The 24,240-nt window shown below is 42.4% G+C and overlaps 1 protein-coding gene across 4 annotated transcripts; it reads left to right on the top strand.

The window, feature by feature from the left end:
• Window positions 1-758: 758 nt before the first annotated feature.
• PACC1 (proton activated chloride channel 1) lies at window positions 759-23,902 on the top strand. Of its 4 annotated transcripts, XM_068939790.1 has the most exons (9): window positions 759-877; window positions 4,780-4,876; window positions 6,509-6,718; window positions 8,810-8,964; window positions 10,483-10,625; window positions 17,451-17,595; window positions 18,531-18,781; window positions 21,255-21,359; window positions 23,189-23,902. In XM_068939790.1, the coding sequence occupies exons 1-9, from the start codon at window positions 842-844 to the stop codon at window positions 23,190-23,192; spliced, it is 1,146 nt and encodes a 381-aa protein (XP_068795891.1). In that variant the 5' UTR covers window positions 759-841; the 3' UTR covers window positions 23,193-23,902. The 4 variants fall into 4 exon arrangements, with proteins under 4 accessions (XP_068795891.1, XP_068795894.1, XP_068795892.1 ...); XM_068939793.1 differs by lacking the exon at window positions 18,531-18,781 and having other exon boundaries at window positions 6,617-6,718; XM_068939791.1 differs by lacking the exon at window positions 18,531-18,781.
• Window positions 23,903-24,240: the final 338 nt, after the last annotated feature.

Here is a 24,240-nt window from a genome sequence, read left to right as displayed (position 1 = left end):
GAAGGAGAGCTGGCAAAACTGTTTTAAATTGCTTTTCCGATCTAGTTGAGAGCTTGTGTTATGAAGTGTAGAAATGGCCCACAGCTCTCCCTAGCTAAGCAGTACACTTCTGTATTTTCAATGGGGTGAAACGTCCGGGCAGATCTCACAAAAAAACTTGCTTATCCGTCGGACAAGAAACTGCACTGCATATGACAACTTCATGCTATACAGAGCAAGAGGACTTAGCAGAAATTACTAAACAAGTTTTGAAAACTAAGGCAAAACCAAAATTCTTGGGTTTTGGTTTAAGTCTTGCGATATTCGGTGCGCCTTAAAGCTCCATCGCCTAGAGGCCTGGCATGAGAACATGCAAGTTTCCATCGCAGAAGGGGCAGCGGAGCAGCGCTGGAGAGGGCGAAGCCCTCTTTACTGCGAAGATAAGGTGCGTCCTTGCCACACACGGGCTCGGCAGCGCGGCCGCTGCCCGGCGCTGCCGCTCCCCCGCGGCGGGCGGGCGGGCGGCCGCCACCAACGGCCGCCCGCGGCCGTTAGAGCCGCTCGCGCCGCGCTACCCCTCCCAGCAGCCCCCGCGCCGAGGCAGGAAGGAGCGGGCGGGCGGGCGGGCGGGCGAGCAGAGGACCCCGGCGCCTGCGTGGCCCGGCCCGGCCCGGCCCGGCCCTGCCCGGGCGGGGGGGCTCGGCGCGGCTCGGGTCCCGCCGCCCCGCGGCCGGGCTGCCTCCCCGCCGCCCAGCCGCCTCCCCGCCGCCCAGCCGCCTCCCCGCCGCCCAGCCGCCTCCCCGCCGCCCAGCCGCCTCCCCGCCGCCCAGCCGCCGCGGCCCCGCCTCTCCGCGCCGATGCCATGAGAGGACAAGAGATCTCCGCATCTTACCGGGAGGTAGGGGCGCGCCGGGCAGCGGCACCGGCCGGCGGCTCCCAGCGCGGGCCAGGCTGGGTTGGGCCGCCCCTCGGGGGCGATGCCGGCTCGGCTGGGCTGCGGCCGCCGGCTCGGCGGGGTGCGGGGCCGTCGCCAGGGCGGCCAGCGGCTCCCGGAGCCCGCGGCTGGCTCGCCGGCCTCCCCGCCCCTGCGGTCCGGCTGGGTGCCGCGGTGCGGCCACAAGCGTGCCCTTGCCTGGCGCTGTGACTAAGCCCCCCCTTCCTCGAGCTGCCTCGTTTAGAGGCCAGATCGCATCCACGCTTGCCACAAGGGAGCAGTTGTTTCGGGTGCACGCTAATTCGTGTTTTGCCTTTTAAAAGGTCCGTCAAAATAATCAGCAGTAGTACTTTAAGCATATAGGAGAGGTACGGTTGGCGGGCGAGTACTGTAACTGAGGCTTTCATGACAAGGATATAGTCAGTTGGACATGAAAAGTGACTCCGGTACCAGAGCTTTCAAACTGCAAACTGAAGGCCTTGTTATCATCCTGCTAAGAGCCTGACGCAGCACCCAGTTTGCATATCAGTGTACAGACTCAAGCTACCATGATTTCATTCTTCGTCTCTATCAGTCTTGCTAGAGACGTAAGTTACTTGTGTGGGGCTCCCCAGCAGTAGAGACCTGCAGCAGGTCACCTTTGCATCTTGCAGGCAAAGGAATGCAGCCGTGTCCCTTCCTGTAACAGAGCTGTATGCGATGGGTAGTTTGGGGCTTCGTTAGTAAGCTCTGATTTAGTTTAGTATTATCTGTTTAGTTTCAGCTTCTGTTTTTTATGTCAGACTAGAAGGCATTGGAAGGTAATGAATGAATGGACCAGCAAAAGGCCTGCAAGGGCAAGTTCTCTTTATTTATGAAGCATTTATCCAGTAGGATGGTTTTATCTAGTGATTGTTGGGATGACGCTAACTCATGTAAGAGTCTGTATTTAGGGGGAGTACTTGAAAGAGTTAATGAAGTCACGCTGATGCTGAAAGTGTGGACTGGACTATGCGTATTACTTTTCTCCCTTATGTGCCAGCCACCACTGACACTGCTCTGTATGTTTTAGATTGTCCCACGCTCTGTGGAGCGAGTCCGGATGGCGTGCAAGTCCGCCGAGCAGCTGTATTTCTATCCCTTCTCTGTTGCCCAGGGCAATCTCTGATGCCTCTGCCCCTAGGTGGAATGCTAAAATGTCTGGAATTTCCTTTTCTGAACTCCTGTTTCTCCAGGGCCTTTTCTTCCCTTTCTGTGCACGACTCTAAAGGAACTCCTGGGTCACGAGCAGGCTCCTGCAATTGTTTCTCACTCGGCTGCATGCACTGAGCCCAGGGGAGGGCTGAACCGTCTGTTCCATGCCCTTCCTGTTCTTGACATCCTGCCCTATCTCTCAGCCTCCTATTACAGGCTTATCTGCCCTGCAAGTTCGTGTTGCTTTTGCTTTAGCACTGTGCTTCACCCACTTATCAAAAAGAGCATGTAGGAAAAGCTGGCTTGTGAGAGTGAATACCAGTAGTGTATGCCTGTTTCCACTGTTGTCACTTGCCTTGATTTGGACATTCTGTCAAGCTTGGAGAAACGAGAATCAGCTGTCATGCAGTAATGTTGTGCTTGCTTCCTAGTTGTTAGAAGGCTCGGCATGTCTGCGCTGCTGAGTCGTGCAGAGCAAGCATGCTGAGCGCTGCGTGCTCAGAACACAGCGCTCAAGCCTGAGCTGTGAAGAGGGCTAGCCTCTTAGTGGCCTCAGTGGGTTTCTGTAACTTCCCTTCTTGTCAGTCAGGTGTTCAGGACTCACAGTGAAATTGGTTGTCTTTGGGCAGTCTGGTGCACCAGCTCAGCTTACCCAGTAAGCTGACACTTACTCAGTGTTAGTGCTCTGTGCTTTTGACTAGCAGTCCTGTGCTGGTTTTAAGTGTAAAAAGTTTATGAACTTACATGTGCCTCTTAAGTACAGAAGATAAAATGTAGGCACGTGCTGGGTATTTTGTTTCTAAAGAATACTGAAAGGCTGCATTTTCTGGCCTTTTCCTCTCTATTCCTACACATAAAAGAGGGCTATAGGCCCTCTAGAGAGGGAAATTATAAATGTTGCATACTGTGTTCTTGTTTAAACTTGCAGTGGGATCTTCTTGCTATCAGGAATAGAATTCACTTACCCACCATATAACCTCAGCTGGTGAGGTGTCTGTACCAGGAGAACAATTTCCGATCCAGAGAGGAGAGAGAGAGTCAGTCAGGAAACTGCAGTGACTTTATAATGTACATCAAATTTTTTGAATCAGCTCTGGCATAAGGAATTTGCTCAAATATAACTTGAACTGACTTGTAAGCCGGTTAAACCAGAAGAAAAGGTTCTGTGAATACTCTTCCTGTGTCAGAACAACTTATTTTGGGTCCGGTAAACAAATAGACCTGGTGTGCTCCTACAAAAAGGAGCAGAGATTCTTTAATTTATTTTATTAACATAATTGAAATAAGCATCTTCGGTTCTACCTGGGAAAGTCTCCTGCAAATGAGCCCATTTTAGCTTACGGGTTAAAGAGGTAAATAAGTAGTTATTTACCTCTTTACCCCATGCCTCACATCATGGAAAACCATGCTTTATGTATGTGCGGAGCATTTTAAAAACAACTGGGTAACTGCTTTCAACTTGCTTTATCTGGTGGAAGTGAGTACAGAAATATGGCAGGTGATGGAGACTTTACCTCAGTCTTCTAATGTGTGAATTGAGTGTACTCTTTGCTAATAAATGCAAATGATAATGGTATAATGATGATAATTTTAATACTTAATTAAAGCTGGACCAAAGAAAAGCTCTTCATTAGGGATACATGCACGTTACTGCTGAGTAAGTTGAGGGTGTAGAACTTAACAGCATTCAGTATGGCTACTGCTTTAACTGTGCACCCGTTTGCCTTGGAATGGGAACAAGGCTGATCTCCTGTACCTAATTAGATAGGTGATACTGTGTGTTTGGCTTGGGCAGTTAACAGCAACACGTGATACGCTCTAAGCTTGTGCCCTGCGTTACCTTGCTGTAACTTGTATGTTGTATCCTGACGTGAAAGACGCTTGGGAAATATATGGGGAAACTTTAAAAAAAAAAAAAAAAAGCTGTCTAATACTTCATGATCTCTTGTAATGCCAGCTGATGTGACAAGCTGCTGACTTCGACACAAGTGTCCTGGCAGTTTGGGGCCCTGAGCTCTGAATAGCAAAAGAAGAAAACATCTGGTCTCTGCTGATTTAGAAACGCTGGAAGGCTAATTAGTTGCATAACCAGTAATATATAATAATGTGTACAGTGAGCATGAATAAGTACCAGAGATGTAGATGTTTGTCTGTTGTCTTGTAGTGACCCATCTGCATATATGAGGTAAGACTGCATTTGAGTTATTGCCCTAATACCTGTCAAAATATAACTTACTCTTTATGCACCTCTTCATTAAGAAGTGCTAATGCTCTGTTTGCTGGTTGTGGTTTGTTTATGCCTGGAAACGTGTTCTTGAGTGACAGAACAAAGTTCCTGCTTCTTTCAGAGGCACTGCTCTAATTAGGGGTTTAAAGTGGGTTGAAGCTGCCAGGAAAACTTTGATCTTGAAAGAAAAGGTGATGTTATTGTTGAAGCAGGGAAAAAGTAGTAGGTTAAATTTAATGTGCTGTCTTTCTCTTTTCGCAGTGGGCAAGTTACTTAATTTTTAGCTGTGGGTTTACATAAATGTGACTTTTATATTGTGAACAAATGGAACAGAGGTTAGGTGCTCGTGTGACAGGGGCATGTTTTGGTGTGTTTGGTTAGTTGGAGCCTTTTTAAATAATTAGTACTATAGAAATTGCAAATTGAGAGAGCGTTTGGAAATTGAACCACTGTTTTAACTACGCAGCTGAGTGAAGACGTGGAGCAAGTATCTGAAAACCCCATAGATGAAGGAGAAGGAGGGATGGAAGATCATGAAGATACCAGCTCTGTTATTTTACCAGGTGAGAGCTATTGATCCAGAAATCATCAACTCTATGTACCTGATAAGCTGTTTTTTGGGGGGGAAAGGTTGTTTAACTTCTGACAGCAAGTGAAACGTTAAATGGCTTGTGTGGATGAGGGAAAAATACCAGCAGAAAGTCTAGGAGCTTTTGCACGGATTGAAATGAGAACGTTTCTTTGTCATGAACTGTGCTAGAGCAAAGAAAATCTGGTTCTGAGATAGCTTAGTACATCTATGGGTTTTGTTTGTTCATTTGTTTTGTTTTTTAAATGTTGATGCATCCTACCTGAATTGCAGGGTCTGTGATGGCAGTGGATTGTAAGCAAAGTGTGTACCAGATGAGCAAGATATAACATTGAACAGATCTGCTTTTAAACATATTTTTGTTATACTGTCCAGACCTGCTTTTTGCCAGGGAGGGGAAGGCAGTGTCAAATGGGTTGGTTGCAGATGAGATTTAGGTAGCCAGCCTGAAGTGGGTATCCCCCAAATATTTGGCAGCTGTTCAAGACTTTTTTTTTTTTCCCCCCCAGTAGTGCAGTTTTGTGCATACTAATGTCCTAATTTCCTTCACTGCCATCTCCTGAACTCAGTAATGTGTGTTACCATAGACCTTTATAAGAGGGTATGTGTTTGCTAGGAGCTATTAAAAGGTTAGTGCTTGCTGTGGTAAGGAACCATGCACCAAGCACCAAACCATGCTATTATAGTGGAAAAGCAGAATGTGGCATGGCCTGACTCATTAAATTACACCACACAGAAAAATCAACTTAAAATATGCCTACTTATCTCCTTTCATATGTTGATTTTTAAAGCTCATTTTGTGTATTCAGCTATGTATCACTCACAGTCAAACCCAAACCGTGACATGTGGAACTCAAGAATGCCTGAACAAATATTAGCAAAAGAAGTAGAGAATGCAAGGGGCAGAGGAAAGCAGTGTCTGTGCGGATGTGCATGTACAATTGAGACTAGTGAGAAGATCTTCAGAGAATAAACTTTGAAGGAAAAGAGAGTTTGAGAGAACGAGGTCTGTCTTTTTCTGGGTTTAATTGGAAGAATCCTTCTTTTGTGAAACTTTATGTAATATGCACAAGGAATTAGGAATTGGACTTCAAAAATTAGAGGGTAACAAATATCTAGCTAGTTGTGCCGTGGTGGAGATACACAGCTATCTGCAGTGTAAGAGCATTAGAATATTACATCTCTCTACTGACGTATATGCTAAATGTGGTCAGAATCAGTTCAGACTGGGGTGGGGGGAAGTGAATTGTTTCTTTCCAAGAGGAAAGATTGACCATCGGCAGACTTTTTTCTGTGAACTTTGAACTTTCTTTCTGAGCTGGCCTTCTTGAAAATAAACCTCGTTTTCTGCCTTACCTGTCCTTAAGCAGAGTGCCAAATACAATGTGTGAAAAAGAGGCCTGGTGTTTGGATGTTCATGCCTCATGCTTGAGTAGGAAACAGCTGTCTGACTGCTCCTCAAAAACAGTAATAGTTGTGTTTTTTAAATCAAACTGAGTTGGTGGTTTACTCTCCTTTCAAGTGATTGATCTTAAATGAACATTGCCTAAATTCGGCCCAAAAGTCTGTGTGTTAAAGTCCTAATCCATATTCTGTTTGGTTCCAGACAGTGAATTGGGTACCAGTGCCCCCTATTTGCGTTTCAGCAAGACCTGCCTAAAGAATGTTTTCTCAGTAATTCTCCTCTTCATTTATCTGCTGCTTATGGCTGTAGCTGTGTTCCTTGTCTACCAAACCATCACTGACTTCAGGGAGAAGCTCAAGCACCCAGTGATGTCTGTCTCTTACAAGGAAGTGTCCTTGTACGATGCACCTGGTAAGACTGGTAATGGACAAAATGTGTCAAGTTAGTGTTCGTGTTTATCTTAGATTGTTTTACATGGAACAATTTTTGATGTTAATTCTCCAGAGCCCACTGTGCATATAATGCTTTGACCCAGATCTTTCATTTAGTCTTGTTTAATCTGTGCTGTGTTGACTTTGCATGGAATGTTAACATTATAGGACAGACTTTTAACATCAAGTTTTTGGCCAATTAGTCACTGATTTTTCATGGCCCATAAATCAATCAGTGACAGGAGCTCTGGGATCTTATGCTATGTTTAGTAGATAAGTTTTTGCAGACTCTAGAATGGGCCCTTTTTAGAGGTAAAAAGATCATTCATTATAGAAATACTCTCAAACCTCTATCATTGAGCAGGGTAGCCCATAGGATCTGTACCAGGACCACAGCCCAGCAGTAGACAGTCAGGTACTGTTGACAGTAAAGAAGAAGGTGGATCTATCAAATAACCACAAAATAATCACAGTGCCACTTTCTGCTTCTGTTCTGCATTGTTTACAACTTGGTGTTACAACAGTAGGCAATGACAGCATGATGTGACTGGAAAGAAGAGTGTTGGTATAAAAATGCAATGTAGCATCAGAACGCTGTGCTGCAGTTTGTAGGAGGGATTACTCCACAAAAGCATTTTTGAATAGTGACTTTTTTTTTTTTAATTATCCAGTAACCATTCACATACAGAGCTGCAGTAGCAAATGCAGCACAAACAGCATTGGACGCTACTTGTATGTCAGTTTCCAAATTAAAAATAACACTTTTGTTTGAAGTGTTAGGTCATTTTACAGAGACTCCCTCCAGCAATTGTTGCTAAAAGGTGACTGTTTCATGCTTCATGTTGACAGCTTCCTGTAGTTGTTTTCCTTTAATGGTCAGTTAGGCTCAGCCCTGTAAGTAGGTTCTTGCGTTTGGCCTGTATGGATCTGACTGTAAGAGCAGGCCTTTCCCTGTTTTTTTCCTGTGAGCGAGAGGGAGAAAACATCCTTTAAAGAAACAGTTCAACATGCCTGTAAATCTGAAAGTATTGGCAGGAGTTCCCGCCAGATCAGAGAACCTAAATTAGTGTAGCCCATTACTCCTTTGTTCTGTTGAAGTGGTGAGATTCCAAGTTGCAAGCTTGGAGCGCCAAAGAGAGGGATAAAGCGTATGTAGACGTACGTATTCTGACTACTTTGACGTCTCACATTTTGGCAGATGAGTCATTTCAGTTCTGCAAGTTACTGAATCATATCTAATAACTCAGAGTATATATTTTTTTTCAGTAATTGATCTAGGCTATCTTCAAGAGTTTATTTCCAGTACTAAATGTGGCATGACAGGATTTTGTTAGTTTAGGGTTTTGTTTTTTACTAGCTTCGAGGTGAATGGAAAAATCCTTTTTTTTTTTTTTTTTTTTTTTAAATTTTAAATTCATACAGTTGGTCTGCAACCATTGATTTATGCTATACACAAATATATGAATTTCCATACAGGTAAAGAAGTGGCCTGCCCACCGGATGATATAAATAATAAGGGATGGTAACTGTTTGTACTTGTTTGATGGCTTTTTTTATTGTGACATATTATTTAGTGAACAGAAGATATTAGATGCTCTTAAGAGCATCTTTTCACTTTCATTAGATTAGCCAGTAGATGCATTATTTCTGATTAAATTTTGACATGTTAAATGGCAATATTTGAAAACATGTACATGCTGAAGCCCTTTGTGCCCCGCTTGACTTCGGTAATCTCCCAACTTACGTATTCTTCTCACTTGGGGCCAGAGGGACTGATTTATTAGCTGCTGACTTGTGGGAGGACTAGTGAAATTTAGTAACTTCTGTGAACTTTGAATCACCTTAACAGAGCATGAATCCAGATCTTCTGCAGCGCACTGCAGGGGTTCTGTCCTGATGTGGCTGGCACTGCTCTCCTGCTCTTGCAAAACACTGAAGCACATGGTTTAATTTAATTCTTTGCTGGATCTTGGCAAGATAGCTCAGTATCCTCTGGGATTAAATCCCAAAATGCAAATCCATGTACTTGGGAAAGAAATCAGCTGTCTTCAACTTTTTTCCTTCAAAACAGGTATTGCCTTTTACCCAGGCAAGGCTCGGCTGCTTAGCTGCAAGCATCATTACTATGATCACATTCCGCCTCTGATAAATCCAGGTCAGCCAGGAGCTGTTGAGTGCACCACTCAGAGAATCAACTACACAGACCCTTTTACTAACCAAACTATGGTAATAATAACAATAGAGCAAAACTTATTCAGTATTTTTTGTTTGTTTGTAATTGTATTTGAAAGTAAAAATAGATACCAAGTGCTGCAAAAACTCCATTGCTTCTAGATTTTTTTTTTAAAGCGGTTTGCCTTTTTGTTTTCAGAAATGTAAAAGACCTCAGTCAGTGTGTATGTGTGTTATGGATGATCAGCTGTTATGTGGATGTGTTTGTAGCATGAAAACCTGAAACGAACAAAATAAATCTCGTTTCTGACAGTGCAGCTCCTGCTGTTTTCCTCTCCTAAATGAACTGGCAAGCAATCTGCTTGATACTGTAAATCTAGTTTTGATTGAAAGCAGTAGCAGTTATTTCATTAAAGCAAGGATAGCGTCTGTCTCTGTGTAGGTTTGGTGGGAATGAAATACTATTTTTGTCACACTTGGAAAAATCTTAATTGGACACCAAGCGTTTCATTACTCTGGGAGACTGAGTATCAGATTAGCCAGTAACGTGGGTGCGTTGAGTGACTGTCTGTCTTGAATTGCCCTTAAAGATGCAGCAAATCTTACTTCTGCATAGATAAATGTTCAGAAAATATACTATGAAATATGGTCATTTATATCTCATCTAAAGCTATTGCTCAGATTGTTTTTTAAGGAAACCAAACACTACTGTTTGGCCAGCTTTTTTTCCCTGCGTGTTTTGCCTTTCATCCAGTCACCCTTTCTTTCTGGAACATAGCTCCTCTTTTTTATTTAAAAGTAAGAGTATAGGTGCAAGTCTGGTATTTAATTTCTGCCCCTATTTCTCTTTCTGCACACTTTAGCAAACTAAGAGCTTGCATCTTACGGTGCATGACAGATTCATTTAGAAGCTTGCTGTTCCCATAAGCTCCAGCTTGCGACTGAGTGGAGAGGCACTGAGGCAGACCTCTGAACCATACAGAGCTCTGTTCAAATCAGCTGAGTCCTTTAACAAGCAGCAACGCCTTGTCCAATGTAATTCCTGCGCCACTGCACCACTTCAAGTTGGATTCTGTTTGCTACCTTTTTTTTTTTTTTTTGGTCTTTTTTCAGCAGCTTGCTTGAGGTGCTGGGGGCTATATTACTGGTTCTCTTTCTCAAGGAGAAGCCTTATGTTGTTCTCTACATCAGACTCCAAACTAACTGGTCTCATATTGGGAGCTGAAAGTTCCTAGACTTTAATGCTTCAAACAGTTTTGATTTTCCTTCTACAGAATGCAGGTTGTAGAGCTTTAACTGTTAATTCCCCTCATGAAGCCATATGACCTAGAACTAGAGCAGATTTCTGAGAAAAACATTAAATCTTGATTTAAAGACATCAGTCTTAGACTAAAAGTAGGGCTTTAGGCCTTGGCATTCTTGTTAGATATTTTAATAGAGGCTACCTATTAGAGTTCTGGAAAATCTCTGTATGTATTAAATTTCTATAGGGCATTAGTGACAGATGGCAAATTCATGAACAGGAAATGAGGATTCCTCTCTCACTCTCACTGTCTCTCTGTCTGCTTATAGAAATATGCTTTGGTTGTTCAAGGCCCTCGTGAGGTGAAGAAAAAGGAACTGGTGTTTTTGCAGTTTCATTTAAATGGAACCGACCAAGACTTTAGTGCAATTGACTACCTTCTATTTTCCTCTTTCCAAGAGTTCATCAACAGGTATGCATAGAAATAAAGGGATGAGCCCATAACTGAACTTGTTATCTCAACAGTAGTAGTGACAGCAGGGTTATTTAAGTGAAAATGTAAGAGGCTTTTTTAATAATTCCCATCAAATTTTGGTATGTTTGGATTAGTTTGATGCACTGTAATGTCTTACAAAAATGATTCCTAGTCGCTAAGCTCGCTTACTTTTTAAAAAACTAACTGGGGACGTTTTCAGTGACAGAAACTGTCCTTCAGGTATGCTTCTGTCATTTCTGGCTTTAATTTCTAAGCTTGAAGTGTGTGCTAGCTTACTGCTGTCCGCTGCTTTGGGTGATCAGGAAGTGGGCTGATGTGATCATGAAATGCACTGAAAACACTAGTGTTTCTAAATTAAAACAAAAAAAAATTGCAATAAAGATCAATTCTCCAAAGGGGTTAATTGTGATTTCACTGAAAAATTAACCATATTTGTGTATATTACTGGTTTTACGCGAGATGCTACAGAATGATGTATTTCCATGGATGATGTTTTCAAAAGTACCTCTTACTGGTTTAGTACTGGTGCTGAAGTGATTAATCAATCTTCTGCTAATTTTAATAGGAGCAGAATTAATCAAATCTTGAACTCTCTTGAAAACCTCACCCCTTTTCCAGGCTTGTATGAATAAACTCCGTACTTAACTACTTAATTTTTGCTTTTAATTTCAATTCAAGTTCAGTTCTTCTCTCTGTGATCCAGATTAAAACGCTAGGCAAGAGGCATTAGTTCAGTGAGGCCTGACAGAAAGCTTTAATTTGATAATGGTCAGAGACAGGGTGAAGAAAGGACAGGGGATAAAGGGCATATGCAGAATGAAATAATGAGAGAGAGGGCAAGAGAAACAACACTGGATTTTATTGTAACACAGCATTCTTGCAGGCTGGGGCGTGATCATACTGGTGCTTTTCAGACGGAGCAAATACTGGAAGTGTTCACAGTCACAATATCTCTGGGCAGTCAAAGACCAATTTTCTGAATTTACTTTTTACAAAGTGTTTCTGCTATAGCTAGAGAGAGAGGGAGACACGTTAAGCTTAATTCCTTGTGTACTTTTTGTAACTGTACTGAAACATCTCCGAAAATGCTAATGTTCCAGGTATTTTAAGCATTGATATTTCAGGGTGAGAGAACGCCAACTGAGAGTAGTGATATAGAAGGTGCTACTTGTTCCTTTTGTGCTGGATTTTTCTCAGTTTCTGTGGCTTGTGCTGCGGTTAGAGGTACTTACCGTACAGTGGGACTAATTTGTGCAAGGAACACAGCTGTTTCTTTTCTCCAAGACACAAGGGTTGTTGCCTGAGACTACTCTTGGTGAAATGCAGAGCAGAATGCACTGTTGTGTTGCATCTGGTTCCTGTCCCTTGTAGAATGAGCCAGCTTATCAAGATGCGACTAGATCTGTGCATATCAAAATCTTGGGAGCCACGTTTCTGTGCTCATTATACCAATTTGCCGGTAAGCTGTTTCAAAGGGCTCTTTCTTCCCGAGTTCAGACGTGCATATCTTATTTAGGCTGACGGTATGTAACAAGTCTCTCTTCCTACTAGCTAGCTGCATGCTACTGTCCCAAAGGCTTGCGCCAGATATTGGGCAAGGATGGGTTAGATGTGTGAAACAACAATAAGCAGTATTGCAGAGGTCCTAGCTCGAAGATTGAGGTTGTGCCAGTGTAGGTGAATCGGCTGATTGTGACAGCATCTGTAAGCTACCTGGGAGAAACCTGGCTCCCAGCTTCTTGCCTCCAGGTTTGCTCGGTCAGCAAGTTAAATGACAGAATTGATCCCTGAAGAGAAGGGGAAATGCCCCTTTGTTCCTAAAGAAGCTGCCTCATCTCAGCGTTGGAAGGCACCGGAGATGAAACTGGGAGAGTAAAGGCTGAGCGTGGGTTACGTTTGGAGCAGTGTGAAAAGGTACAAAATGCTGTTGCCTGGGGAGGCATCTTTTGTGTCTGTTTGCAGCAGCTAGTAGGAATATGATTTGATCCTGGTTTTGAACTATCCCAGATACCAATAAAACTGGAGAACGTGTGTAAGCCTTTAAACTTAGCAGTGAATGGCTTGCACGTTTAGGGTGAAATACACTAAGAGAACCAGTTGTGCTCAAAGGTGTTTTGTTAGCGTCTCTTTTATAGCTTCCTCCAAAGCTTAGTATAGATTGTATATCTTGTGTTGTTCAGTGTTGTGTATTGCTGTCCTGGTGTCCCAGGGCATGAACTGGACAGGTTCAGGGCAGGCTGAAAATTTAAGTTTTCTCCTGACCACGAAGTGCATGTGAAACCTCCATGTTACGTGGAATGCACTTGTTCTGTCCGACTTCCAGCAGAAGAGAAAATAGAAACGATTTCCTTCTGGTTGGTCAGCTGAAGCTAAATTTGGCTGATGAGAAGTCAGGACTAAGATATCCTTGGAAACTGTAGTGTGTTAACAATGTAAATTTTGTCCTTTCGTACAGTCTCTAAACCTTAACTTATTGGCCACTGTTAACTAATTTTCCTGGTGAAGTCTCTCACTTACTGGTTATGAGAGCATGTTACTAGCACTGGATCTGGCAATTTATGTGAAGTAATGGTTATTGAAGATGACAAGAGATATGATAAATCTCATCAGATCTCATAATTATCTTGATAGATTTTTGCCATGGCTGCAAACAGCTTAGGTTGGACTGGAGGAGTAGACTATTGTAAAATGTGTTTGTAGGGTATTCCGTCATCTTAAGCCACAAGTCCAAACCTCTTCAAGTTGGTGGAAAGAGCCCTGTATATATGCCATGTTTTCTCTGTAGGCGTTATTATGTGCAGTTCACTTTTGCTTTAAATAGCAGTAATCGTATTGGTGAAGGCTGCTGCAAGCATCAGTAGTAAGCAATAATAGAAATGGCACCTAGAGATCTGTTATATTTATGAATTTTTGAGGCATAGCAAGCGGTAAGGACCCAAGCAGGGCCCAATTATTTCTGTCAAAGCGTTTATTCTCTTTAGCTTTTAGGTTATAATTGAATTGACAGACTGTATTAAACTGGCACTGCTTCCTAGTTTTGTTCTTCTGGCCTTCCCAGAACGTTGCTGGACTGTATGCTATTGTTGGACTGTGAGTTGGTGTGATGCTGCCACTGGCTGGTGATTTTTTTTTTTTTTTTTCCTTTCATTTTTAAGACAGTGGCAGCTGCTGTCTGTGCCGTATTAATTGCAGGGAAGGAAATAATGAAACCCTTGCAAATTACCAAAAAAGTGTAGCTAAAAATACAAGCTCCTTTCTCAGCTGTTATTAGTATTATACATGGGTTTAAGAATCAAATCCTCTGAACATGTTACCATCAAAACTACTGTCAGCTTAACATGTGAAATAGCTTATGGTTATGTGGGTTAGAAGGATCCACTGCAGGGCTAGAGCCCATCCAGGCGTAGGTTAGGAATCCCCACAGTTTGGACAGATCTTGTGGTCTGAGGCCCATCAGCCCGCACGGGGGCAATGCGCTCCCTGATAGTAGTTTGCACTGTCAGTAGTCCAAGAGTCTTGGCTGAGGGGAGACCAGGGCTTTGTAGTTTGCCCCTGACTGAGGCAACGGCCGCTTGTACTTCTCTTTTCTCTGCTGTAAAGTAAGAGTTCCATTGTTTATTGTGTGTGGTGTTGAGGTACCGTTAATATTTTGGGAGAGCCCAGGAATCTTACAGTACACCAAAAGCAAGAGTAAGATTTCAAAGGTGTAATAGGTAGAAGAACTTATTAAAAAAAAATACACACAACTAAGTGAATGAAAGACAGAGAAGGGATTTTAATCTGAAGAACAACTCATCCTAGAAAGATAAGTTTCTTTTTAACTCCCTGTATTCACCCCAGAGAGACATCCTGCAAAGGCTACTCATTTATTTTGTTTAAACTGCGTTATTTGCCCTCTGCTGCTCTTTGTGCAAAGCTTGTGTGGCTCTGCCCTGCCCCGCTTTTTTCCCCTGACTCTGTGGCAATGGTCTGGATTGCAGGCATATGCAAAGAGGTGCCTTCTCGGATCACCCCTCCGCGACTTCTCCTCAAAAGAAGCTAAGCTCTCTTTTTCCAGCCTACAATTACTGTCGAAGGCAAAAGTATGCTTTTGCTGTTTGCTTACCATGGAAGTTGTGGCTGTAACGTTCAGCTTTATTTAATAATTTCCTGCCTGGATTTTCCATGTTGGTTTTGAAAGCTTTTCCAGGATGCTGTATTTAGTCATGCCTTAGGCATATGACTAGGCTGGCAGAGTGCTAATTTTGCGTGTTTCTCTGAGTGGCAGAGCACCATGCTCTTCCTGACTCTGTCCTATCAGCTACTGCCATAGCTATGTATCGAAGGGAGGAGAAATCTTCGTCAAACTAAGCGTCCCTGTGTCACTGGCTTCTATGGCAAGGAGCAGTCAGGTAATGGGCCTTGTTCTGATGCTTTGCCTGCTTCTGCCATGCCATCCTGTTGGGATGACCAAAGAAACTGCTGCTGATACAAACAGATCAAGATATTACCAAACAGCTAAAATGTTCTAGGATATAATCTGTCTAGATGTAGAAAGAAGTGTATTAATTTTTCTTTCCAGAAATGCTTCCTCTTTCTGTATGTGTGCACCACGTAATTCTGCGTTTGAGCTCACCGTTTGAAGCCCTGACTTGAGAGCAAAGGTGTTGGGTTTGGCTTTTTACAAATGTGTGCTTATTCACCCGTTAAGCTTGAGCAGACACCACAGTACAGAGTAGCCATCAGTATGCTACTATTTTTACAGTCTCTGCTCCTGCTGCCTTGTAGAGAAGATCAGGGTTTGTGGGAAGAAAAGGAGCCCCAATTCTGAAAACTAAGGAAAAACACCCGAGAAAAGTGCAAATCCACGAAGTGGTGGTACAGTTCTGCTTTTCTTCTTCACATCTTTCTCTTGAAAGACCAAACTTCTTAGTCTCCCAGCAGACCAAGCCATGTGCTCCCCCTGCCAGCTGAGCAAAGAACTCTTTTCCTTCACCTATGAAGATGGAATTAGCCTGGCTGAGTCAAAAACCCTTTCCTGTTCCCTTGTCTCAAAGAACCAGCCTACCCTGGTAGCCTACATCTCTCCAACCGGAAATCTCTCTCCAGCGAAAATCGGCAGTCTGTGCTTTAGTGATTCATGAGTCATCGCTGTGGTTCACCCGTTCATTTCGAATGAAACCTTGTTAAAAAGCAGCTGCAGGGACAGGCTTATTTCATGCAGAAAGCATGCAAGTGGCTAAAATCACAGTACAGAGGAGCTCCAAGTAAATACATGATCAGAGTGGTTAATAAGACACACTGTGCATTTGCTAGAGACAGGATGGAGACTAGGTATGCCATATCATAGAGCTACACCTTTACCACTTGCAGTAAGACATATCATAGAGCTACACCTTTACCACTTGCAGTAACTTGCATAGAGCTACACCTTTACCACTTGCAGTAAGATCAGTATTGCAAGTCCTAAAATGCTCACGGTCACAGTGTTAAAAAAGGATACTAACCAGTCCTGCTATTCTGGGCCTACGAATATCTGTGGTTGCATATTGTGAGAACAGGCATGTTATTACAGATGGGAGCCTTACACCAAAGGTATGTTGTTCCTAAAATATTGGCAATATGCTAAGTGTAAATTTCAAAGCAGGTTCAGTATGTCTGCATTGGAACCAGTTTATATGCACCCCAAAGATGGGGTAAAGCAGCCTGCCCTGGGCTTAGACTGCTTCTAATACCTTCACTAGCTATTTGAAGTTAATGATAGTCACAGCTCTAATTCGTTCCAACATCACCACTCTAACAGAAGCCAAATTTTAGAAGTAAGAATGTATTTGTCAGCACAAACCCATTACCTTAAGTTCTCATTTCCATAAAGTACAAAAGAACTACTGTGCCAGTCAGTGTCTCAGCACAGGCCCATCTTCGTGTGGCTAGGCCTAATACAGGGAGGCAAAGAAGTGGATGGAGGTGTGGTCTTGGCCAGTATTTTTTAGGATTGAATCTAACATGGCTCCACTAAGTAAACTGAGAATTAGCAAAGCCAGGCATCGTGAAGGAGGATGGTGAAGGCATTGTTGGCTCTGTTCAGAGCAGAGTTATATCCTACAGCAGGTGCCGATGAGTGGCTCGGGCTTTGCAGTCCTCAGGTATTTATTTTCTAAGTACCTGACTACTGGAGCAAGACAGCCAAGCCTTTCTTGCTCTGCAGAAGGTGCCTGGGAATAGATGTGAACTAGCCAGCCTTGAGAAATGAGAAACAGCTCAGACCTGACTAACAAGGTAGTGCTAACAGGGGACTACGGCTTCTTTTAAATCCTGGTCTCCTTCTACATATACCTCCTAGAACCACTTTTGGTGGTCCTTTCCTCCTGCAAAATTTTTTTCCACTCTCTGAAAACAAACTCCAGACAGTGGCTGGAGAAACCTACTACTTCATCTCCTACTTCCCCGCAATGCCCCACTGCCTGGCGTTGTGGCCAGTGGTTTCCTGGGCTGCTGGCCATGTTCCTCCCTCTCCCAGAGAGGAGGAATCATGAGCAGAACCAAATTCCCCTCCAAAGCAGAGCAGTCCCTAGGCGGGTGCAGAACTGGAGGATGGTGGGGAGTCACATAAGTCTTCCACAGCTGGAAGCACGAGTGCAAGTACTAACATTCATCAAAATGTTAGTACTAACAATGTTTTAGGTGTAGTATGTTTTAGCAGTTGAAATCTAAACAGAATTTTGAATGTGTTTTGAAATGCCTGTAGGCCTGACATTGTGCTCTGTGCAGTGCTCAGGTACTGAGTTTGGTCAGTAAAATAAAATTTTTTTTTTCCTTTAGTCCAGAAAAAGCAGAATTCATGAAGGACTGTGAAAGCTCATACTCCAGCTGGAAGTTTTCCGGAGGCTTTCGAACTTGGGTCAAGATGTCCTTGGTGAAAACCAAAGAAGAAGATGGTAGCGAGACTGTTGAATTCAAACAAGAGGTAAAAAGTGCTCAGGAAGAGTTTTTTGAAGCACTGTTAATTAATTAAAAACTAGTTACTGGCAAAAAGTTGGGGGGATTTTGCATGATAATTGGCCAACAGACCACTTCTTGAAGCAAATGGCAACAAGAGTTGGAGAAAGGTGGTTTTTTGTTTGTTTTTGTTTTTAATTTTTAATGAAATATCACTAAACTGGCTTTTGTTTCATTGTATTCCTGTTGCCACTTGCCACTGAGCAGTTTCAGAATCTGAATTGGCTGAATGGTTACTTGTGTTCTTTCTTAACCTGGAGAGGTTTTATAAAAGCATAAATACCTTGAGTGTCTAGAGACGCTTCTCAGAAAAACACGTCCTGAAGGGTAAGTCAGAAGATCCAGCCCTTGACTGTATTATAAGTGAGACCTGTGCTCTGAAGGGATTGGCTTCTTAGAAGTATTAACACAGCTACCTTTAGTTCAAGGCTGGGATTTCCAAAGTGGTTTCCTAGATAATAGCTAGGAGTGGAAAGAGGTATTGTTTAGGTTACCACAAGGGCTGATGTTAGGATGAAGAGGTAAATATAAGCAGAGTATCCTTTGTAGTGCTACTGATGTCTGCTTTTTGTTTGGGTTTGGGATTTGTATCTGTTGAGTAGCCTTAGAAACATGGAATAACTCAATTTCTTGGATCATTTAAAATTAGAAAATATGAAGGTGGAAGATGCAAATGTTAGAGCTAGAGATAAACTGACTGTTTGACTTTCATTCCTGTTCTCCTCACACTAAAGGACAGGGGAATGATTATGTTTGTTATCTTGCTCCCAGTGTTGGTTGGAGAGGAAGAGTCTACAGAACTGATAGTGTTGCCCTTCCTTTCAAGAACTTGCTGATAAGAAATAGTTTTAAGAGCAGTCCTTTTGAAAGAGCGTGTCTTTAAGAGAGTACATTTTCTCTTAGCCTGTGGCATACTTGAAAGGAGTATTTTGCGGAGAGCAAAATGAAGCAGAAGAAACATATCTTCAGTTCTCAAAGTCAGAGCCTTATGTGGTGAAGCCTCAAGGGAAGAGCAGTGCTGTAGAGCACCGACTGTCAGGTGGGGACCCTCCTGCTTCTCTGGAGGAGGACACCCGGAGAGGAATCCCAAAACCATGCAATGATGGCCTTAGACTGGCGGAGAAGAAAGGATACGGCAGACACCTAACTCTCGTGTAAGCCCTGACAGCAGCTGTCTGTCTGTCCTTCGCCACCTGCAGCTCTGTATCACCTGCTGTTTGGTGCTTAGCTAGTGAAGGAGTTTTGCAAGTCCTCCTTTGTGTGCCCAAGTCTAATGCTTTCAGACTGGAAACAAAAGTCTGACTCAAACCCGGAAACTGAGCTTTTCTTGACTGTAAGCATGTATTTAGTCCAGCGGTTATGGACTCTCTGACCATATGTTTAGGTGAACTCTGTGCTTTTACAAAAACTAGAAAATAGGAATGGGTACAAATGTGAACTTTGGGTTTCAGATCCCTATTAATAATACGGTAGATGTTGAAATAGCTCAGGCATAGATTGCCCTTGTGTTGTTTGACAGTACAAGACAGTACAGGGTCCATGCAAACTGAATAAGGGAGTCTGTTAGCCTTTCACATGTGAAATTAGGAGACAGCATACCAGAAAGCTATGACCTACAAGTAGTAGGTCAAATTGCATACTAAATTAGTCTGCGACCTAGTGCAGTAGTCATTACTTTGTCTTTTTTCCTTTCCCATTGCCTTTATTTAGCCTTGTGTCCTGTTTGTTTCCTATTGTGCAGTTGTCCTGAATGAGTGCAGTGATGGTACGCTTCAATAATTAAATGAACTGTAGTGATATAGGCTAAATCTGAAGCAAAGGTGTTTGACCAGAGGAGATCAGAAAACATGAGGTGCTGGAGCTTCAAAACGCTCTGAATGGAGACATACGGTGTTGTATCTCCTGCTTCTGTGTGTTCACAGCCAAAAAAATTGGTGTATGCTCCTGGGGAGTGGGGACAGGGAGAAGGAAGACTGAAAGAAATTGTAAGGTATCTATAAAGAAACTAAGCCATGGTAGGTAAGCTGTTATGAGAGGCTTTCATGTCTGCTGAATCGCTATTTTCATATGTGTAGTCTGTGTTAAAGTCCTGAAATGAAATAACAGTGCTGTTGGATTCATTACTTCGGTACAGTATTAAACTAATCTAGGAAGAGCAACAGTAATCCCTTGTGTACAAACCAAGATGTAAATATTCCTCTGAGGTTTGGAAAAGGGACAAGTCCTTCCCTCCGTTGTTTGGCTGTATCTACAGTGTGCTTTCCTGATAAGTAACTGTCTGGTTCTTGAGTGGTTTATATTGTCTCCTAGCAGTACTGGATTTAGTGCAAACTGCATTATTATTGTCTGTGTTCAAAGTCTATGTAGTTCTCTCTGGGTTTGGGGGCGTGTGTGTGTGCAAGATGAGATATTTTTCTGAGACCTGATATCTCAATACTTTGCCGATTCTGGTTTGTAAGGCTAATCCTGCTTTCATGGGGCTGTAACATTTAATCCGGTAACCTAATCGGTACCCTGGTTATAAAAGCACTTTGGAGTTGTGATAAAGCTCTTTCCATCCGTCAGTGCTAGTTTCAAACTGTAACCTAGTTATTGGGAAGTATGTTTTTAATCATTAAAATCCAGGGTTTTTTTCATCTTCCACTTTCATTCTGCAGTTGCCAGTATCTAGTTTATCCCTACAACTGATTCTTCAAAAAAACCCCAAAAAAACAACAACTTTCTGTGACCAACCTGTAGCTCTCTGGCAAATAAAGATAACTTAGCATTCATTCATGAAAACTCTCCAAATAACAGTTCGCCCCATGTGAATGAATTTTTGCTCCCCTTGAGGGGGAAAAACTATATTTTAAGTGTGGTGTATAAAGGCGTTTCCAGAGCTAACTGCAACAATCCAAGAATATGGTGTGCTACGTTTAACTCTTGTATTCTTGGCTCTCCAGGAACAAAGTACTTTCAGTAAGTTACTTGGGCAGCAACTTACTAATGAAGGCTGTGGTCTGGTATCCCTCCCTCTCCCTTGGACTGCACCAAACCTCCCGTTGACTTCCTGCAAACTGGAGTGAATCTGTTTTGTCCTTGCCTGGTCATGTCAAGTCAAGATACATATCTGTTCTGCCATTCTGATTTCAAAGAGGACAAAATGAAAAAGATGATTTCAAAGAGGACAAAAATGATTTCAAAGAGGACAAAAAAAAAAAAAAAGAGGACAAAAATGAATGCTTCAGCTAAGTGTGTGTGAAGTATTAAGACTTGCAGTGCTAGCACACGGCTAAGCCCTCCGCTGCCTCTAAGGGTGTGCGCCACAGCTGGGCCTTCATTATGCTGTGTTGGTGCCTGTTGTCCCATAGGCACTAGCGGAGGGGCATCAAGTAAGAACAATAAAGCATTACTACATAAAACAAAGGTCCTGGCACTAAGTGAGAAATAGCAAATGAATGAGAAACATGAAACAGAGGGAGGATGTTGACCTTTCCATACTTTGGGAGCCTAATGTTCCCGGTAGAGGAAGGCTGAATTTGCTCTAAAATCTACCATTTCCACCTTCCTCCAAGCCTTTGCTGCTGCACAGAAGACTGTATGACAAAATCAAAGAAAGTAATATGCGCCCTTTCTTCCTCTCTCTAGACTAGTGTGGTTACCTATATTGACCAGAGAACTAAACCAAGAAGCGACCAGCTGTTTTTTGTGGTGTTTGAATGGAAAGATCCTTTTATACAGACTGTTCAAGATGTGAGTAACATACTAGTCCCTTCCTGAATTGTTGCCCGACTGTATATATGTGGTGCGTATGCCTTTACTCTCTCACTCCAAGTAGAAATTTAGAGGAAGAGTGAGGTTGCTTTTAAAATTTTAGTCCATGCTCTTTCTTGTATTCAGTAATGTGTATTCTGCTGAGGTCAACACCAGTTGATGCCTTTCCGTGGCTTAGTGATGCTCAGCATTCTTATTGCAGCTAGATGTACATATAGCTAAGAGAAAGCATGTGTCCCCTGTGCTCTAGCAAATTCTAGCTTCAGGTCAAGCTTGAACATTTTGCTTAGATAAATGTGCTTGAATAAACTGATTTAATGACTTTTCTTTTTAATTGACAAGCAAGAAATCTAGACTTAAATCAGAATAATAAAAATAAATCAGCTAGTGCATTTTTAACCCCTGATTTAGACAGAATTTGATACTGAGTTTAAATACACAAAAAAGCACTTCACAATTTGGTTTATGATCTTAAAGTATGCTGCAGCCAAAGGTGTTTATCGTACTACACAAGACAGCTATCAGTCACTGGAGTGCTTAAAAGGTGTGTGGGCCGCTGGAGGTATGTGTGATTCAAGTATGCAAGAGAGATGTTGTTTTCCTAGTTCTCCAGGAGAGGTCAGCTGCATTGCCCTCCCCCAAAAAAATGCAGAACAGATAAGGATGCAATTACAATCAGTGTAAAGTTTTGGCATTTAAAATAGCCTTTCCTAAGAGCCGAAGCCAGCCACCAATGAATCCACAGAATTCTTTTGTTCTTGCCCGCGAGCGGAGCGTGACTGTAGACCATGCAGGGCAGGATTTGGTAGCTGGTCTTCTGCGCTGCTGCTGGCAGTTCTGTGCCAGGGCCCTGCATGGGGAAGGCTCCTTTCGCCCCCTCCTGCAGGACGGGGGTGGGGGTTGGGGGTGACACCTCCACCCTCATTAAAAAGCTGTCCTTGATCTGGCGAGCTGGAGGTGCTTCTTTCCTCCTGGGGAAGCTTCAGCCCTAGTTCACAAACACTTGTAGCTAGTGCTGCTGCTTTTAAGAGGGTTTACAAATACAGAAAGCCTGTGTTTTAAGAACACCTATTCTGATGGTGATGTGATGACACCACGCTCATGCTGGCTGTAAGGGACAGATTCAATAGGGAAGCTGAAAGCTGGGTGCTGCAGCACTTCATCGCTGCCTAAGCCTCTTCAGAGATCTGCTTGCTTCCTTTGAGATCCTAGAAGACATCCACATGCCTAGAAGTGCAAGGAGAATTGCAAACTATAAATAAACTAACTACTCTTGACCCAAACTTAGTTAAAAATAGAAACATAAAATACTTACTGTAGGTCTGCAGAAACAGTTGCTACTGTCAAAACCTACTTCAGCATTACAATGCTGTCTTGTTAGAGCTTTTCAGTAGTGGCTTTTTTTTTTTTTTTTTAGGCGAGTGCTTTGTTTTCTTGACAATCTCCTCTAACATTACTGTTTAGTTTTGTAAATCTCTAAAAAATATGTTACAGGAAGTTTAATCCTTAATCTTAAACTTAGCAATTTACCTGTATCTCTAGAAGTTGCTTAAACAATTTACCATCTTGAAATAGTCTAGAAGGAATTTAGCAGCTAGTACAGACATCTTCTGGAATCAGTGTAATTCCTTCCTGGCTGAAGGAATTGGAAAGATCTTGGAGTGAGGTAGATGTTTGGAGAAGGCACTACAGAGTAAAGGCATAGGCTGCAAAATGCTTCAGTCTGAAAACTGGAATTGGTTGTTATTGAATAGGTATAATGGCTACTGAGTCAGATGAGAGGGAATAATATTTTTAATTTCTTTCAGATAATCACAGCAAATCCTTGGAACATGATTGCTCTTCTTTGTGGTATCTTTTTGGCTCTGTTTAAGGCAGCAGATTTTGCTAAGTTAAGTGTTAAGTGGATGATCAAAATCAGAAAGAGACATCTGAAGAGAAGAAGTCAAGTAATGAACCACATAAGTTGAGACTAAGACTGACTGCCTTTTAAGTGTTCATAGCAGAAGGGATAGAAAATAACTGGAATAAACTTCAATCAGCAATACAGCAATTAAAGATGCAAACCAGGTATATTTTCTTCTGAAGACCATTTCCACAGCCTAGCAAACTGACATTTGAAACTTCAGAAAGGAGCCAACTCTAGGACAGGTCTAACAAACTCATGCTCTTTTTAATCCAAATTTAATACACTTACCTCAATACATGGCGGGTGGAGGACAGAATTCAATAATGCTTAGAAAGGCAGTGCCGTAGTAGTTAAGTTCTAAAACTGGACAGTGTTTGAATACCTCTCAGAACAGGTGACCGTTTAACTACTGCACGAGCTATGACTTGCATCTGTTGCCATAATGCAGTTCTTTCCAGTGAACAGTCAAGGAGTAAAGCACACAGAACAAAACAGTCTTGCTTCCCATCTCTAAGGTATGAGTTAAAAAAAAAATACACTGGATTTCTATTACATGTCATTTTTGATTTAAAATGTATTGACTTCTTTTAATATTAAAAGATATCTAAAATCAGCTATTGTGTGCATTGTCTGAGATTACGTGCTCTTAGATTCAGCTGGAGTTTCACAGGAGATAATCCAGACAGGAATATTAAGGCAAGAATTTTAAGTAAAAACTAAAAATCTATTCCTGATCAGGCTGACTCAAAGCATTCTGTGTGTGCTTTTTTTTTTTTTTTTTTAACCAAAACAAAACTCAAGTCAGTAGTTCAGCATCTGAGTTGATGATAGACTTCAAAGTCTAAATCTGAGCTGTGCTGTTGCTTGTCTTTCCCCCTGCTTTCACTTTTTCCTAATGAAGTGAAAAATAGTCTTTCATCAGCCTAGCATATAAACGTGATTTTTCTCTTA

Source organism: Struthio camelus, chromosome 3, assembly GCF_040807025.1.
Source record: "Struthio camelus isolate bStrCam1 chromosome 3, bStrCam1.hap1, whole genome shotgun sequence".
NCBI lineage: Eukaryota > Metazoa > Chordata > Aves > Struthioniformes > Struthionidae > Struthio > Struthio camelus.
The sequence above is the reverse complement of the archived record's forward strand: the minus strand, read 5'-3'. Positions and strand labels throughout refer to the sequence as shown.

Bases quoted from the DNA above. Each gene is read 5' to 3' on its own strand.
- PACC1 (XM_068939790.1), top strand. From the start codon at position 842: ATGAGAGGACAAGAGATCTCCGCATCTTACCGGGAG. The intron at 17,596-18,530 runs GTAAAAAGTGCT...ATTTTCTCTTAG, and splicing joins CTGTTGAATTCAAACAAGAG to CCTGTGGCATACTTGAAAGG. The intron at 18,782-21,254 runs GTAAGCCCTGAC...TCCTCTCTCTAG, and splicing joins GGCAGACACCTAACTCTCGT to ACTAGTGTGGTTACCTATAT.